At 43.9% G+C, this 16,762-nt stretch overlaps 2 protein-coding genes across 2 annotated transcripts in view; one reads left to right on the top strand and one right to left on the bottom strand.

Moving 5' to 3' along the window:
* The window catches only part of LOC125295767 (arf-GAP with dual PH domain-containing protein 1), a 28,797-nt gene extending 15,315 nt beyond the window's left edge, over nucleotides 1-13,482 (top strand). Inside the window, exons 6-12 of the mRNA XM_048245226.1 lie at nucleotides 6,050-6,162; nucleotides 7,464-7,610; nucleotides 8,672-8,755; nucleotides 8,967-9,029; nucleotides 9,427-9,498; nucleotides 10,150-10,378; nucleotides 11,981-13,482. Of these exons, the coding sequence (XP_048101183.1) occupies nucleotides 6,050-6,162; nucleotides 7,464-7,610; nucleotides 8,672-8,755; nucleotides 8,967-9,029; nucleotides 9,427-9,498; nucleotides 10,150-10,378; nucleotides 11,981-12,009 (737 nt within the window). The 3' untranslated portion in view covers nucleotides 12,010-13,482. The remainder of the gene's footprint in view (nucleotides 1-6,049; nucleotides 6,163-7,463; nucleotides 7,611-8,671; nucleotides 8,756-8,966; nucleotides 9,030-9,426; nucleotides 9,499-10,149; nucleotides 10,379-11,980) is intronic.
* A 1,906-nt stretch (nucleotides 13,483-15,388) lies between these two features.
* Nucleotides 15,389-16,762, bottom strand: part of LOC125295768 (ras-related protein Rab-26-like) — a 125,927-nt gene continuing 124,553 nt past the window's right edge. The window contains exon 11 of the mRNA XM_048245227.1: nucleotides 15,389-15,523. Within this exon, the coding sequence (XP_048101184.1) occupies nucleotides 15,421-15,523 (103 nt within the window). The 3' untranslated portion in view covers nucleotides 15,389-15,420. The remainder of the gene's footprint in view (nucleotides 15,524-16,762) is intronic.

The raw sequence follows: 16,762 nt of genomic DNA, 5'->3' as shown, positions 1-16,762 counted from the left end.
GCCATGCTACCAGCTCTGGCCTGCCTTCTTTTTCTGGTGGCGTCTCTGCTTCATTCTTAGTCTGCTTTTTCTGCACCAGACTTGTATCTCTCTCACTCGCCAAACTCGCATCTTGTTTTCTCTCTCTTATTTGCCTCCATCTTGTTTTCTCTCTCTTATTTGCCAGACTCACATCTTGTTTTCTCTCTCTTATTTGCCAGACTTGCATCTTGTTCTCTCTCTCTTTCTCTCTGTTTGTATGTATAATGTGTTAGAAGATCCAAGAAGAGGTAGTGTGTCAAGATATTTTTTTATTTCATTATTATTAGTATTACTCAGACAGCAAAGGTCCACTGTTGAGTTATTGCCACATTGTTGTGTTTACATTTGACTGGAACTCACTAACACTAACAGCGAAGCTACACCAGGCGCGTAACTTTAGATGAACGGTCGATTTTTTTTTTACGTACGCGCCGCTATCACGTCTGGTGTAGCTACTTCCACTGATTATAGTGGAAGCTAATTGTTGCAGCAGACGCAACGCGAACAGAGCGCTTCAGTTACGTGCCTGGTGTAGCTCAGCCCTAAGAGTTCAGGGTTTTCAAATCATGTCAGACATTCAGAATTCTGAGCTGTCTTCAACGCACCACAACATCTGCGTTGGAGATAAACTAGCCTTTCTTTCAATTTCAGTAACAGTGACGAGTAGTTTCGGAGGGCTGGTGCAAGCCCTGCACGATTAGCACTGCTCACACTCCTGCAAAGTTGGTGTGTATTATGTACAACATGCTTATGCTCACCAGGTCTGATTGGTGTGTTTGAAATGTAGACTCTAACAGTAGCAGTCTTGGTTTTGCTAAGCTGCGTGTCACCCCACTATCCCCTAAGTAGCCCTGGCTGTAGCGTGCAGATCGGGGACTCGGGTCGGAGGTCAGAGGTCAGAGGTCAGATTGTTTTACATCTGAATGTTAATTGAATAAATGAAGAGTTTGGTTCCAAAACGCTATATCTAACGCTATAAAAAAAAAAAAAAAAACATTAAAAAGTCAGGCTATTTTATTCAAAGTCAGGCTATTGTGTACTTCAGGTAATATCAATCAAATTGCAGTTGTGTTGTTTTGATTGAAGATAAATCAATCAACCATGCCCAATTACAGTTCTACTGAAATATCTTGGAAAACAAAATGTAAAAAAACAATTTATATAAAATTAATTAAAATGGTGGATATGGCGTTTTGGAACCAAACTCAAATGGACTGAGCTCACATGGATTGCGTCCCCTAGCTGCCCCTGTCACCACATATTCACATCAGAGGATTCCACCATGTTGGATTCCACCCACACCAAGAGTGCATTTGAGTTAGTGACACACCAATGTCATCGAACTTGTTAAAACACTGCAGGTACAACTTGTACACCGATTAGAGCTTGAGTCGCTCATCGACTGGCCCGATGTTATCAGACGTACGACCATCAGCTTGGTGTGTGCACATGCATCAGGCTCCGTTGCTACAGCACCTTCACTGTCCAATAAAAGGTGCAGTTACTCCCCATTCCATATTTGTACATTTTATACCTAACAGGCAGTACAATAAGCCTTTAACCCCCTCACACACACACACACGCACACACGCACGCACGCACGCACGCACGCACGCACGCACGCATGCACGCACACAACATACATACAAAGACACAAACACAACACACAAAATATACACACACAACAAACATAGACACACACACAACACACAAAATATACTCTCAAAATACACACACACACACACACACACAACACACACACACACAGGCAGGGAGAGAGTGCATGAGAGCCAGGGAGGAAAGGGAGAAGACTATGATGAATGAGTTCCCATTAATTATCGGATGGAGTGTAATTAGAGGTTGTCATGGTGATAGTATCTCATCGGTCTGCCTGACATGACTCATCAATTATAAAACAGCTGTAAGATATTGGACAGAGCAGAGAACACACATAATGTTGGGACATGCCTCGGATTCCATCAAACTGCGTGTGTGGGGCCCTGGGATTGGGGAATGCGTGTGTGGGGCCCTGGGATTGGGGAATGGCATGAGGCTGAGCTCCCGTGCCTATCAGCCTCTTTTTTTGTGACTCGCACCATTTTCCCTCTCAATAACACCCTCTGTTTTATAAAGAGAGAGAGAGAGAGAGGGAGAAGAAGAGAGAGAGAGAGAGAGAGAGAGAGAGAGAGAGAGAGGTCAATACAGCCTTTTGTCTACCAGACCAAATGAAATGTCAGGCTGTGGAAGTGTTTTGCTCCCTGTACAACGCTGCAGGATCCAGATTATTAGAAACACACAAACAGCCGTGTATTGATTTGAAAACTCCAGCTTTGTGTTTGAATATGGACAGGTAAATCTGTAAACATCTGAAACAAGGATGTAGAAACCTCTGTTCCCTTCCTGATTGGATTTTTTTCAGGTACACTCTCATTTTGAATTGGCAATTCATAACTTGACATTAAAAACCCAACTATACAAAATTATAACGTGTTATATCTGTTTTCTGTATATACGTATATCTGTATAACGTTTTTCCAAAACATTTTCAACATAAGGCGTACTCCAAACACTTCTTCAGATTTGGCAGTTGTTTCATTTTACCCGTTTATCCCACAACAATGTCAATTTCTGCGATTGCCATTATGTGTTACCCTTAGAAGTTTAAAAAAAAGGTCTTAAAAGGCATTACATTTGTACTTCAAAATGTGCAGATACCCTGCTGAAACGATGACGTAGAAACCCCTGTTCCCTTCCTGACTGGGCCTTGTCTGTCTGGTGACTCTCCATAACTCAACCTTGACTTCCACTACTAGTCTGCCACTGGTCAATGCATCATGTAGGATGTCATACAAGCTTTAGTGGCATTGCTGTCTTTCTTAGCATTTTTTTTTGTGATCAACTTTTTATTAAGAAAAGTCATGACGTGACAAAATCTCATGACATAAACTATGTACACAAAGCCAGAGCCTTTTGCGTTATCTACACATATTTAGACATGTTTTTTTGATAGCTAAGCGTCGACCAAGATCTGCAGTGAAATAAGTTTCAACCGGTGCGGCCTGAGAATAATACTGAGAATAATAATAGAAATACAGTAAAAGTAATATTAATAATAATAATAATAATAATAATAATAATAATAATAGCTAAATAATAATAAAATAAACATATACACACACATACATATACATATACATATATGCGTACAACACAATACATATATAATACAAAAACATACATGAAGATTACATTTGGACTAACATGGCAGATTTCTTAGCATTTGTTGTACAGTTCTGCATTTCACAATGTTGACAATGTTGTTGACGGTGGACAAACCGTTGACTCGGGAGGATCGGTTGACTCCATTGTGACGTTGCCGAGTAATAATCAATTTAATTGGCTAATACAATAACATAATCATTGCCAATTGAACGATCATGTGATTTGTGTGAATGGTCATGTAATCCGCACTTTAGTTCTCCTCCACTGACTAGGGTGTCCCGTGTGAGCAAGAGTCCTAATTTGCAAATGTGAATGTGGACCGAGATGAAACTGAAACAATGAAAATGAAACAATGTGTGTGTGTGTGTGTGTGTGTGTGTGTGTGTGTGTGTGTGTGTGTGTGTGTGTGTTTGTGTGTGTGTGTGTGTTTGTGTGTGTGTGTGTGTGTGTGTGTGTGTGTGTGTGTGTGTGTGTGTGTGAGTGTGAGTCTACATTGTTATTGTCTATTGTCATGAAACCACACACACACACACACACACACACACACACACACCTGTGTCTGCTCTTCTGTTTTGCAATGTGAAAAGCATTTGGTTTAGGTTACTGGGTTATTATTTCATTACAAGACAGGGCATTTGCACTCTGTTGCCATGGAAATGTTAATCCCAGATGTGTCTCTGAGTGCTAAATATCACATTCAGAACAGAACCTTTTGTCATTTGGATTTGTTTGCAGTGCTTATTGCTTATTTATTTGTATATGTGTGTATGTGTGTGTGTATGTATTTCTACAAGAAGGTGAGAAAGAGAGAGAGAGAGAGTGTGTGTGTGTGTGTATGTGGGTGTGTGTGTGTGCATGTGTACATATTAGTAGTGTGTGTGTTAGTGTGTATAAGAGAGAGAATGTGTGTGTGTGTGTGTGTGCTGGCTTCAGCTGCATTGTGCCCCAGTGGAAGCTGAATCTGATGAGCTGTGTTTGTTTTTGGTGCTGCTGGGCTCAAACAATGACTCTGCGCTTCTCAGTCTGAGTCAGGTGCTCTGGTGATGCCAGCCACAGCAACAGGCAGAGGAGCCTGTGTGTGTGTGTGTGTGTGTGTGTGTGTGTGTGTGTGTGTGTGTGAAAATATTGCTCTGTGGGCCCCGGCCATGGCGCGAGAACACATGTGCTTTTTAAAAGCAGGGTTAGCCAAACACATGTGCTTTTTAAAAGCAGGGCTAGCCAAACACGTGCCAAACAAAGTCTTTCCTTGTGTTAATGAATGTGACGGTTAAAATTCAATGGGTTCTGATTGGCTATTAGCTTTTTATTGTTCTGAAAATCGCTCTGATAGTGATCCCCAATGATATCCTTCTTCATGTCGTTATCGTTATAGTTTATGTGTGAACGTTGTCATTCATATTAATGAGAACGATATTTATTTATAGTTATCGTTATCGTTATCGTTATCATTGTTGGTGTGAATGGGCCTTAACGCTAATGCGCACTGTGAAGCTGATGATACACAAGGCAGTGTTGTGGCTCTCACTGATATTGGCCAACATTTCTTTTTTTTTCTGGAGAACTTTAATCAGTAGTAAGCAAATTTAGCATCATCATCATCATCATCATCCAATCGGAACACTTGGAACTGGTTATGTGATTGCTCAAAAAAGTTGCCTCTTCTATCATCACTGTAACTGTACAAATGACCAGCAGAGGTTGGCATGCAACTGTGTTGGCATGTGACTGTGTTGGCATGTGACTGTGTTGGCATGCGACTGTGTTTGCATGTGACTGTGTTGGCATGTGAATGTGTTGGCATGGGACTGTGTTGGCATGCAATTGTGTTGCCATGCGACTGTTGGCATGTGACTGTGTTGGCATGCGACTGTGTTGGCATGTGACTGCACTCTGTTGGGGCTGGAGGCAGGGATGTATTTTATCCAGCACAGTTTATCCACCTCTGGAATTTCAGAAATAGAATTTATCCACCTCTCAAAAGAGTTTATTCACCAATTGCAACATTTAACATTCAAAAATTACATTGTATTATCCACATTCACAATATGTACACTCTAGGAACCATTGAATACCATTGATATTGTTATAAGCATTGGACAATAACCTCCACCATCATCCGAAATCCGATACCGCACGGCACAGTCCACCTCACAGTTTACCCACCTCTTATTTTACCACTACACCCCTGGCTGGAGGGCACTGGGTGGCCGACCCTCTCTACTCATCATCAGGTATTTGGTTTTGCTGGAGCCAGCTATTGATCGCTGATACTGAAGGAAGCTGTTGATCGGTGATGCTGGAGGAAGCTATTGATCGCTGATGTAATTCCATCTGAATGACTAATGACTGTCTGAGGCACAAACACAACCTTCTCCTGGACCTTGTAGGAGAGGGAGGGAGGGAGTATTGCCGTGATTAATCAGCACATTGAATAGGAGGTTATGGGAACGGTGATAGTGACAGATCATATTGCATACTCGTTATACTGTGTAAATCATCAGGAATTACAACTTTTTTAACAGTCTTGGCATTTGTTATTCTAAATTCCCCTGCTGTTTTGGAATATTACTTTGTGAAACACGTGTGAGATCACATGCACACACACAGAGATACACACACACACACACACACACACACACACACACACACACACACGAGTGTGCTTGCACATAAACATACATGTAACAGTGCAAGTACACGTACACACACACACACACACACACACACACACACACACACACATACACATGAGATTCAGCATACATACACACCTACTCCTCTCACCCCCTGTGGTTCTACTTCACAGGATACAGAGAGGGGTTTCTATGGAAACGCGGGCGAGACAACGGTCAGTTTTTGAGCCGCAAATTTATCCTGTCGGAACGAGAGGGAGCCCTGAAGTACTTCAACAAACAGGATGTGAGTACAGCACTGCACACCACAGTGGCCAGAGCCACAGGTATTTTGCAACGGTCTCCATACACACACACACTCATATGTATTACCCACACACACTCATACTGTATGTATATGTACCCACACACACTCATATGTATATAAACACACACACTCATATGTATTACCCACACACACTCATATGTATTACCCACACACACTCATATGTATATACACACACACACTCATATGTATACATACACACACACACTCATATGTATATACCCACACACACTCATATGTATATACACACACACACACTCATATGTATTACCCATTCACACTCATATGTATATATACACACACACACTCATATGTATTACCCCCACACACTCATATGTATATACACACACACACACTCATGTGTATTACCCACGCACACTCATGTAAATACCCACACACACTCATATGTATATACTGTATACCCACACACACTCGTATGTAAATACCCACACACACTCATATGTAAATACACACACACACTCATATGTACCCTCCAGAATTATTGGCACCTCTGCTAAAGTTGACAAAAAACCAGTATAAAAAATGTGTTGGTGATTTATTGTAATCTCACAATGAAAATAATTAGGAAAAAGTCCAACCGTGAAGGGAAGCAAACACGTTGCTCACAACACAATTCTTTTGTATCATCATATGTAGCAACAGAGTTGTGAAAATAGCTTCATGAGGTTAGATTAAAGTTTGGTTTTTAACAAAATATGATGGGTCAAAATGTGCTCTACCAAACGGTTGAACCGACATACAAGTATACACACACACACACACACCACTCATGGACACACAACACACACACACACACACACACACACACACACACACACACACACACACACACACATTATGACCCAAGCATTGACAGATGCCTTATCCCTGGTTTTTGACTTGAATCAGAGACACAGCACTTGCAGAATCCCCTATAGAAATGCTGTTCTCCAGGAACTGCTGAGTCATGCTGCCTAACACGGATCTGCGTGGGCTCTAGAGTAGTTAGTTACGGATTAACTGTGTGTGTATTTACCTTTCTGTGCGTGTAGGCCCAGGAGCCCAAAGCTGTGATGATTGTGTGTGTGTGTTTACATGTCTGTGTGTAGGCCCGGTAGCCCAAAGCTGTGATGAGTGTGTGTGTGTGTGTGTTTGTGTGTGTACCTTTCTGTGTGTGTAGGCCCAGGAGCCCAAAGCTGTGATGTGTGTGTGTGTGTGTGTGTGTGTGTGTGTGTATTTACTGTACCTCGCTGTGTGTGTAGGCCCGGGAGCCCAAAGCTGTGATGAAGATTCAGAACCTAAATGCCTCGTTCCAGCCGTCTAAGATCGGCCACTCACACGGCATCCAGATCACCTACCTGAAGGACAACAGCACCAGGAACATCTTTGTGTATCATGAAGATGGAAAGGTGAGAATGTGTGTGTGTGTGTGTGTGTGTGTGTGTGTGTGTGTGTGTGTGTGTGTCTATAGACTCTAAACTACTTGCCTCAAAGTGTTGTCCTGTGTCAGCTAAGTATCATCAGTAGCCTGTATATCTGGACAAAGCGATGCCACTCATACCCTTTAATATGCAGTCTAAGTATTGTCTTGTGTAGCATAATAACCTTGCACGTGTGCACAGACCAGTTCTTATCACTTATCACAAAGTGTGAGTGAGCTTTTCTTTGGGTTAGTCAGTGTAGCTTCTGTCCTCCTCTGTGTAGGGTGTGTGCTAGCAGACACACACACACACTCTGACACAACCACTCAGATGATCAAGTGTGGTGTTTGTTCTTATCACACTCTGTCCTGCGCCCCGTAATTGTTCTGCAGCAGGAGATCCTGCCTGCCTCCTATCTCAGGCAAACGTATAGTAAACATATTTTGCTCAGAGAACTGCAGAGCCAGCCGTATACGGCTCTGGAGAACTGGAACATCATGCTCCCTCTGCTGGGAGCCTGTGGTAATGCCATGTTCCACTTGCAGCGGTGGGAAATCATGAATTGTCATGATTTACACAGACATTTCTAGAATATTATTTAATACTTATGTAATGAAATTATTGTATTATGTATATTTGTAACCACATATATTTAACAAAAAAAAACACCATGCAAGGTTTGTTAATAATATGCATGTGACACAGTGAACATGTAGGCTATGCGGTTTGTACTTAGCCATGAGCATGCTTTATACAGTAGCACACATTGTCTTTATTCACATAGCCAATCTATTGCATGCACGCTGTGAATGTGCTGAATGTTGTTTTCATTTGGGCCAAGATAGTGAGCACTTCCTTTCGTTATACAAACTAGTTATATTCAGTGTCTGTGGCCGTGTTCAGATTGCTTTTCTACTTATCTGATGTTAGACAAATTAAGCTATATGAATATATGAAAATCCACAGGTGAAAAGAAAAGAATAAACATAACCATAAAGATTGTATGTGTGTGTGTGTGTGTGTGTGTGTGTGTGTTTTGTGCTGCACAGGAAATGGTGGACTGGTTTAATGCCATCCGAGCTGCTAGGTTTCACTACCTACAAGTGGCTTACCCTGGAGCACCTGACACTGTTGTGAGTATCTCTCTCGCTCTCTCTCTCTCTCTCTCTCTCTCTCTCTCTCTCTCTCACACACTCTCACACTCTCACACACACACACACACACTTACGCACACGCACACACACACGCACACACACACACACACACATACAATCTTTATGGTTATGTTTATTCTTAAATAAACACACACTTTTTCTTATTTCCTTATGTTCCTTCTCCTGGCAGCTGGTGCCCAAACTGACGCGAAACTACCTGAAGGAAGGCCACATGGAGAAGACCGGCCCCAGGGTGTGTATTGAGCTACTTCACGTGTGTGAGCGGTGTGGGGTGTGTATTGAGCTACTTCACGTGTGTGAGCGGTGTGGGCTGTGTATTGAGCTACGTCACGTGTGTGAGCGGTGTGGGGTGTGTATTGAGCTACGTCACGTGTGTGAGCGGTGTGGTATTGATGTGTGTGTGGTGTGGTGTTGAAAAGACCGCTCCTTCACGTGTGTGAGCGGTGTGGTATTGATGTGTGTGTGGTGTGGTGTTGAAAAGACCGCTCCTTCACGTGTGTGAGTGGTGTGGTTCATGTGGTATCGGTGTGTTTTTGGTGTGGTCTTGACTTTGTTTGTTGTTACAGTAATGTGTGAGGGGTGTGATGTTGATGCGGTCTCTGTAATCCTCACACCTTCTCTCTGTTCAGCACACTGAGGGCTTTAAGAAGCGCTGGTTCACTATGGACGACAGAAGACTCATGTACTTCAAAGACCCTATGGTAAGAGTGCTGTCCTCTCTATCCGCTGCGTGCACTCTCTAGCCAAACAGTGCACTCTAGCCAAACAGTGCTCTCTAGCCAAACAGTGCACTCTCTAGCCAAACAGTGCACTCTAGCCAAACAGTGCACACTCTAGCCAAACAGTGCACTCTAGCCAAACAGTGCACTCTCTAGCCAAACAGTGCACTCTAGCCAAACAGTGCACTCTGTGGCCAAACAGTGCACTCTCTAGCCAAACAGTGCACTCTAGCCAAACAGTGCACTCTGTGGCCAAACACTGCACTCTAGCCAAACAGTGCACTCTGTGGCCAAACACTGCACTCTGTGGCCAAACAGTGCACTCTAGCCAAACACTGCACTCTGTGGCCAAACACTGCACTCTAGCCAAACAGTGCACTCTAGCCAAACACTGCACTCTGTGGCCAAACAGTGCACTCTAGCCAAACAGTGAACTCTGTGGCCAAACACTGCACTCTGTGGCCAAAGGGAGTCGGTCTACTGTGTAAGAGAATAGGTTTTTGAAGCTGAGATATTCAGACTATGCAATAAAGATTCGTTCCTGAGTGATGCCCAAATGTGTTGGTTAAAATTACGATCACATGACCCTCTCCTCTCTCTCTCTCTCTCTCTCTCTCTCCTCTCTTCCCATAGGATGCATATGCACGTGGTGAGGTGTTTATTGGCAGTAAGGAGAACAGCTACACTGTCCTGGCGGGTCTACCTCCGACCACCCAGGGCAACCACTGGCAGTTTGGCATCACCATAGTAACCCCTGACCGAAAGTTTCTGTTGGCCTGTGAGACCGAGGCGGACCAGCAGGGGTGGATTGCCGCATTTCAGAAAGTGATCAATCGGCCGATGATGCCCCAGGAGTATGCAGGTCAGCTCCTCCCTTATTCGCCCACCAATCATTGAGTATGTTTAATTGGACATTGATATTGAGATATTAACCCAGTTAAGGGATCAGCTATGCAAACAGCATTTTATGATTGCCTTAAGCCGCATGAGGTCATAGTCAGAATAAGCAATAATCGAATTAAGACATGATGTGGAGTATTCACATTGAGGTGCGTTGTATACTGTACATGTATACACCTTAATCACATCATAATGTCCTATTAGAATGTATAAGTATAAGTATAAGCGCACACTAATCCCGACACAGTGAGCTGCCTGCCACAGTGGCGCTCGGGGAGCAGTGAGGGGCTAGGTGCCTTGCTCAAGGGCACTTCAGCCGTGGATGTGGGCATGGCAGAGCAGTGCTCAACCACTTCCCCCGCCCACATTTTTCCTACCTGGATAGAACCGGCAACCCTTCGGTTACAAGCCCAAGGCCCTAACCAGTAGGCCATGGCTGCCCCAAATGTCCGGTACAAAATGAGCCGTCTTTGCTGGCTGTAAGTATAAGTATAAGTATAAGTATATATACTTTTTTGATCCCGTGAGGGAAATTTGGTCTCTGCATTTAACCCAATCGGTGAATTAGTGAAACACAAACAGCACACAGTGAACACACAGTGAGGTGAAGCACACACTAATCCCGGCGCAGTGAGCTGCCTGCTACAATGGCGGGCGAGGGAGCAGTGAGGGGTTAGGTGCCTTGCTCAAGGGCACTTCAGCCGCGGCCCACTGGTCGGGGCTCGAACCGGCAACCCTCCGGTTACAAGTCCAGAGTGCTAACCAGTGATGGGACTGTGTAATGGGGCTGTGTAATGGGACTGTGTAATGGGGCTGGGGCTGTAATGGGGCTGTGTAATGGGGCTGTGTAATGGGACTGTGTAATGGGGCTGTGTAATGGGGCTGTGTAATGGGGCTGTGGCTGTAATGGGGCTGTGTAATGGGGCTGTGTAATGGGGCTGTGTAATGGGACTGTGCTGTAATGGGGCTGTGTAATGGGGCTGTGGCTGTAATGGGACTGTGTAATGGGACTGTGTAATGGGGCTGTGTAATGGGACTGTGTAATGGGACTGTGTAATGGGACTGTGTAATGGGACTGTGTAATGGGACTGTAATGGGGCTGTGTAATGGGGCTGTGTAATGGGGCTGTGGCTGTAATGGGGCTGTGTAATGGGGCTGTGTAATGGGACTGTGTAATGGGACTGTGTAATGGGGCTGTGGCTGTAATGGGGCTGTGTAATGGGGCTGTGTAATGGGACTGTGCTGTAATGGGGCTGTGTAATGGGGCTGTGGCTTTAATGGGGCTGTGTAATGGGACTGTGTAATGGGGCTGTGTAATGGGACTGTGTAATGGGGCTGTGGCTGTAATGGGGCTGTGTAATGGGACTGTGTAATGGGGCTGTGTAATGGGACTGTGTAATGGGGCTGTGTAATGGGGCTGTGTAATGGGGCTGTGGCTGTAATGGGGCTGTGTAATGGGGCTGTGTAATGGGGCTGTGTAATGGGACTGTGCTGTAATGGGGCTGTGTAATGGGACTGTGCTGTGTTCCATGGAAATACATGTGTGTGTTATTTCTGTCTCCAGTGGAGGCGCACTTCAAACACAAGCCCTGAAGGAGGCGCTGTTTGCCTGTGGTGGGATGGCCCAGAGGGCAGCGCGGTGGTCCTCAGGGGATCGGAGGCTCCAGGATGCCCAGGGTCAGTATCTGAGAGAGGGGTCAATGCAGACCGGCCCCATTGATCTCAGCGAAGAGAGAAGCTGGACCTTTCTCACTGCGTCCGCCTGTGCCTGTTATTGCCAACAGCCTAAACTCCCTTCTCTCTTCTCCCTTTCTCTCTCTTTACCCATCTTTCTCTCTCTATCGCTTCCTCTCTTTCTCTCTCTCACACTCACACACACACACACACACACACCGATTTCAATACGCTAGATCTCTTGAGCTCTCAAGTAGTGAACATCATATACTGCTCACATTGTCTTAGAATGACTCCTGCTCAGTGGTCCAGTGCATCTGACTATCCGCTGCATCCAGTGAAGCTTCATAACGGACCGCCAATCAAAACACAAATCCTAGATGACCATCAGAAATGAACGGACATGTTGAAGAATATCAAAAATCACTGGACATTTGCATCCATAACTCCACAGAATCTGCACAAGCTTTTGAAGTACACAGCCTGTGTGTTAAGCAGGTGGGCGCCTGCCTCAATGTGTGAGTTTACAGCTAAAAAAATTGGCATTGTTGATCTGAAGAGCTCCCATTTGTCTCTGAAGCTGCTCCTGCAAGAACTGTACAGGCTCCTGTGCTCATTGTGAGTGTAACTAAGGTTACCTGTGTAACTAAGGTTACCTGTGCTCATTGTGAGTGTGTAACTAAGGTTGCCTGTGCTCATTGTGAGTGTGTAACTAAGGTTGCCTGCTCATTGTGAGTGTGTAACTACAGTAAGGTTGCCTGTGCTCATTGTGAGTGTGTAACTAAGGTTACCTGTGTAACTCTGCTTTGCTCCTCTTTCCCCAAGGAACAGCAACAGCATCTTCTAGTGGAGTTGTATGTGTCAGTAATCTAGTGATCAAAGAAGGGTTCTCATTGGTATTTATTTATGTTTGTACTGATAACTGTTACTGGTGGAGTTGTGAGTCTGGAGCATCGAACATGACTGTATTAACTGTGCTTGACAATATGGGTATAGATCACTGTAATAGCCAGTGCAATGTATGTCTATTATACATTTTAAAACTACACCATAATGCAACTGTAAATGCAGCTCAAAAGCAGATGTGGCTGGTTAAGTCAGCTTTATTTATTGCAGTTGCTCAGTAGTAATGGTACTGATGCAAAGATGATGATGGTAAAGATTCCCATGTTCCTCATTTCTCCTCCAATAGGGGGCGGTAGAAGCAAAGGTTTGTGGCAATCTGATATTGTGTTGGAGCTCTTCATCAAGTGCATGTAGAAATGAGTGACAGAGTTGACTTCAGTTCTAGATGTTAAAAGTATTACTGTGTTTTGACAATTTCAGTTCTCACTGCAAACAAAATTAAAGACTGCCCAAAAGACTTTCTTGTCAGAGTGTCATTAAAACTTTATTTAAGATGAAAATCACTGTACATTGAAGAAATGTGAAAAATGGCACAGGCAATGTTACGAGCTGTAGATTTACATGTCTGGCAAAACATCACACAACTAAACGGCAAAATAAAGAGTGGATCGACAGTGTCAGTCTAACAATCCTGGTGAGAGTTCATTTTCAACTGTTTATCTCTAATTTCTACATAAGGCAAGCACATGAAAACAGACCCATTACTTTCCTCTACCGAAGGCAAACATAAGAAGAGTTTAATATTGCATTACATTAGATAAGAATTGGTGTACTAAAATGGATGTGTGCCATGTTTCTGAGACGAATGACAGAGTGATTCTCAAGAAACAACTATCAACAAAGATTTTAGAGCTATTGCCAAGATAGAGATAAGTATTCAGTATTGAAAGAAATTTGTCAGAATTAATCTGTACATCACATTACATACACATCATTATAGAAAATGATTTTACGCCATTTCATTTTATTAAGAAAGCATAACTTTACTCATACTAATCTCCTATACAGCTTTATGTGGTATAATACAGCAGTTCTACTTTTCTACAGCCAGAGCTCTAAACGTCTACACACACACACGTAATGCCCCTTCATCTTCAACAGTAATCATAAAGTACCAGTCTACTAACAAGAACACATCACAAAATATGAACCACTTTACATATCTCCTTCTCCATCCATCTTTACATGATGTGAAATCTCAGTAGGTCTGCTGTATATGTGACCTATGCTCTTGTTCATTTGTACTCTGGGGTGTGGATGAAAGAGGCTGTGTATTGCAGAGCGGTATAGTGTCTGACACCCAGAGAGAGCCTTCCAGAGCACGGGAGGGAGGCGGGGGGTGACCATCATCATCATTCGTCCTGATGCACAAACACAGCAGGAGAAGCCAAGCTAAGACGGACACAGAGCTGGCAAAGACATGCCGTAGCACAAGAAAGTTAAAGGTGCAGTGGGTAACCTAAACACTGTGTCTATTTACTATGCATTAGGCATTAGGTGAGTATTTCAATTGCTTGAGTTTTCGATCGTTTTAAATGAATTGTTTGTGTAAGAAAAGTGGGATGGCTGGCTTCCTGTTATACGTGTGGTTCAGGGGACTGTGCTGTTTGTGGATACAAACCAGCTAAACATGGCCATGGAAAGGGACCGAGATGTAGTGTTTTCTATTTGATGTAACATCGCTTATTGTACTATAATTCTGATGGTTGTTATATAATGCACTTTAACAAAAATAAATAAGATAAATAAAGTATTTACATGGATTCAGACAGGTGCTGAAGACATTGCACACTTAGTGTGTGTGTGTGTGTGTGTGTCTGTGTGTGTCTGTGTGTGTGCGCGCGCGCGTCTCATTTAAATACCATACAAGAGGATCTGTCAGACTAAAGGGCATTGCCCAGCATAATGTGTGTGTGTGTGTGTGTGTGTGTGTGTGTGTGTGTGTGTGTGTGTGTGTGTGTGTGGTAGAGGACGGGCGGTATATGTTTGTATCTCAGGTGTGGTCACATGGCATTGACTGTTTGAGGGCTTAAGTTACATTCACATTTGCAGAAGGAGGTGGGTCAGTACTGTCCCCATCGCACACACGCACACACGTACGCACATACACACACACGCACGCATGCACACACACACAGCTTTAGATGAAGGAAGGTGAGTCGCTGGTCAATGTAGAAAGATGAACCACTTACACACACACACACACACACACACACTCTCTCTCTGTCTCATATACACACACACACTCCCTCTCTTTCTCTGTCTCATATACACACACACACACACACCCTTCAAGACCTGCAGCAGCCCCCAGTCCTCATCTCCACACACACACACACACACACCCTTCAGGACCTGCAGCAGCCTCCACACACACACACACACCCTTCAGGACCTGCAGCAGCCCCCACACACACACACCCTTCAGGACCTGCAGCAGCCCCCAGTCCTCATCTCCTTGTTGACGTATTCCTGCAGCTGGAACTTGGGCTCGTCCGGGTCCTTCATGCTCCGATGCTTCAGCTCCCTGCGTGGGCACGAGGAGACGGACAGAGGAGGAAGAGGAAGATGAGGAGGATGAGGAGGAGGAGTAGACAATGATGATGATGATGATGATGATGATGATGATGAGGAGGAGGAGTAGATGATGATGATGATGATGATGATGATGATGATGATGATGAGAAGGAGTAGACGATGATGATGATGATGAGGAGGAGGAGGAGGAGGAGGAGGAGGAGTAGATGATGATGATGATGATGAGAAGGAGGAGGAGGAGTAGATGATGATGATAATGATGAGAAGGAGGAGGAGGAGTAGATGATGATGATGATGATGAGGAGGAGGAGGAGGAGTAGATGATGATGATGATGATGATGATGAGGGAGGAGGAGGAGGAGTAGATGATGATGATGATGATGAGGAGGAGGAGGAGGAGTAGATGATGATAATGATGATGATGATGATAAGGAGTAGACGATGATGATGATGATGATGATGATGATGAGGAGGAGGAGGAGTAGACGATGATGATGATGATGATGAGGAGGAGGAGTAGATGATGATGATGATGATGAGAAGGAGGAGGAGGAGTAGATGATGATAATGATGATGAAGAAAAGGAATACGATCATGATGATGATGATGATGTTCATGATGATTCCATCCCATGAGACCATGATGATGATGATGATGATGACAACAATGGCGATGATGATGACGACAATGGCGATGATGACGTTGATGATGATGTTGATGATGTTGATGATGATGATGTTGATGATGACAACAGTGATGATAAGGTGGGTGGAGGAAAGAGGAAGTAACAACAGAGAATTAAAAGTGGCGAGGCCGAGAGGTGAGGGGCAAGGTGAGCAAGATAACTGTGTGGAGATAACAGCGTCATCAGCCCGCCTCTGAGCACCCGCTGTCTTTATCTGTCTAAACAGGCCGGCACCTACTTGTTCTCCCCTAGAGCTGTGTGCTGTGTCTCCCCAGCAATGAATGCAATCTGCTGTTTAGCCGTCTAAACAAATATTGACACGCCTTAATAGTGTCTTGATGGTGATTTCTTTTAAAGTTCAAAAATAAAAATTCATTATCAGGCCAAAGATTTGTCCAACAAACCAAAGCATTATTCTACATCAGATTATACATGCTCTTTGAGCAGCTGCTGTGTACAGGTACAATTTAGATCATTAGATTAAAACACCATTACTGTCCTAAAGGACCTGCATTTGGGACCTCTACACAGACTCTACATGCC

Source organism: Alosa alosa, chromosome 6 (assembly GCF_017589495.1).
Source record: "Alosa alosa isolate M-15738 ecotype Scorff River chromosome 6, AALO_Geno_1.1, whole genome shotgun sequence".
Taxonomy (NCBI): domain Eukaryota; kingdom Metazoa; phylum Chordata; class Actinopteri; order Clupeiformes; family Clupeidae; genus Alosa; species Alosa alosa.
Note: the sequence above shows the minus strand (reverse complement) of the source record. Positions and strands in the feature narration are given on the sequence as shown.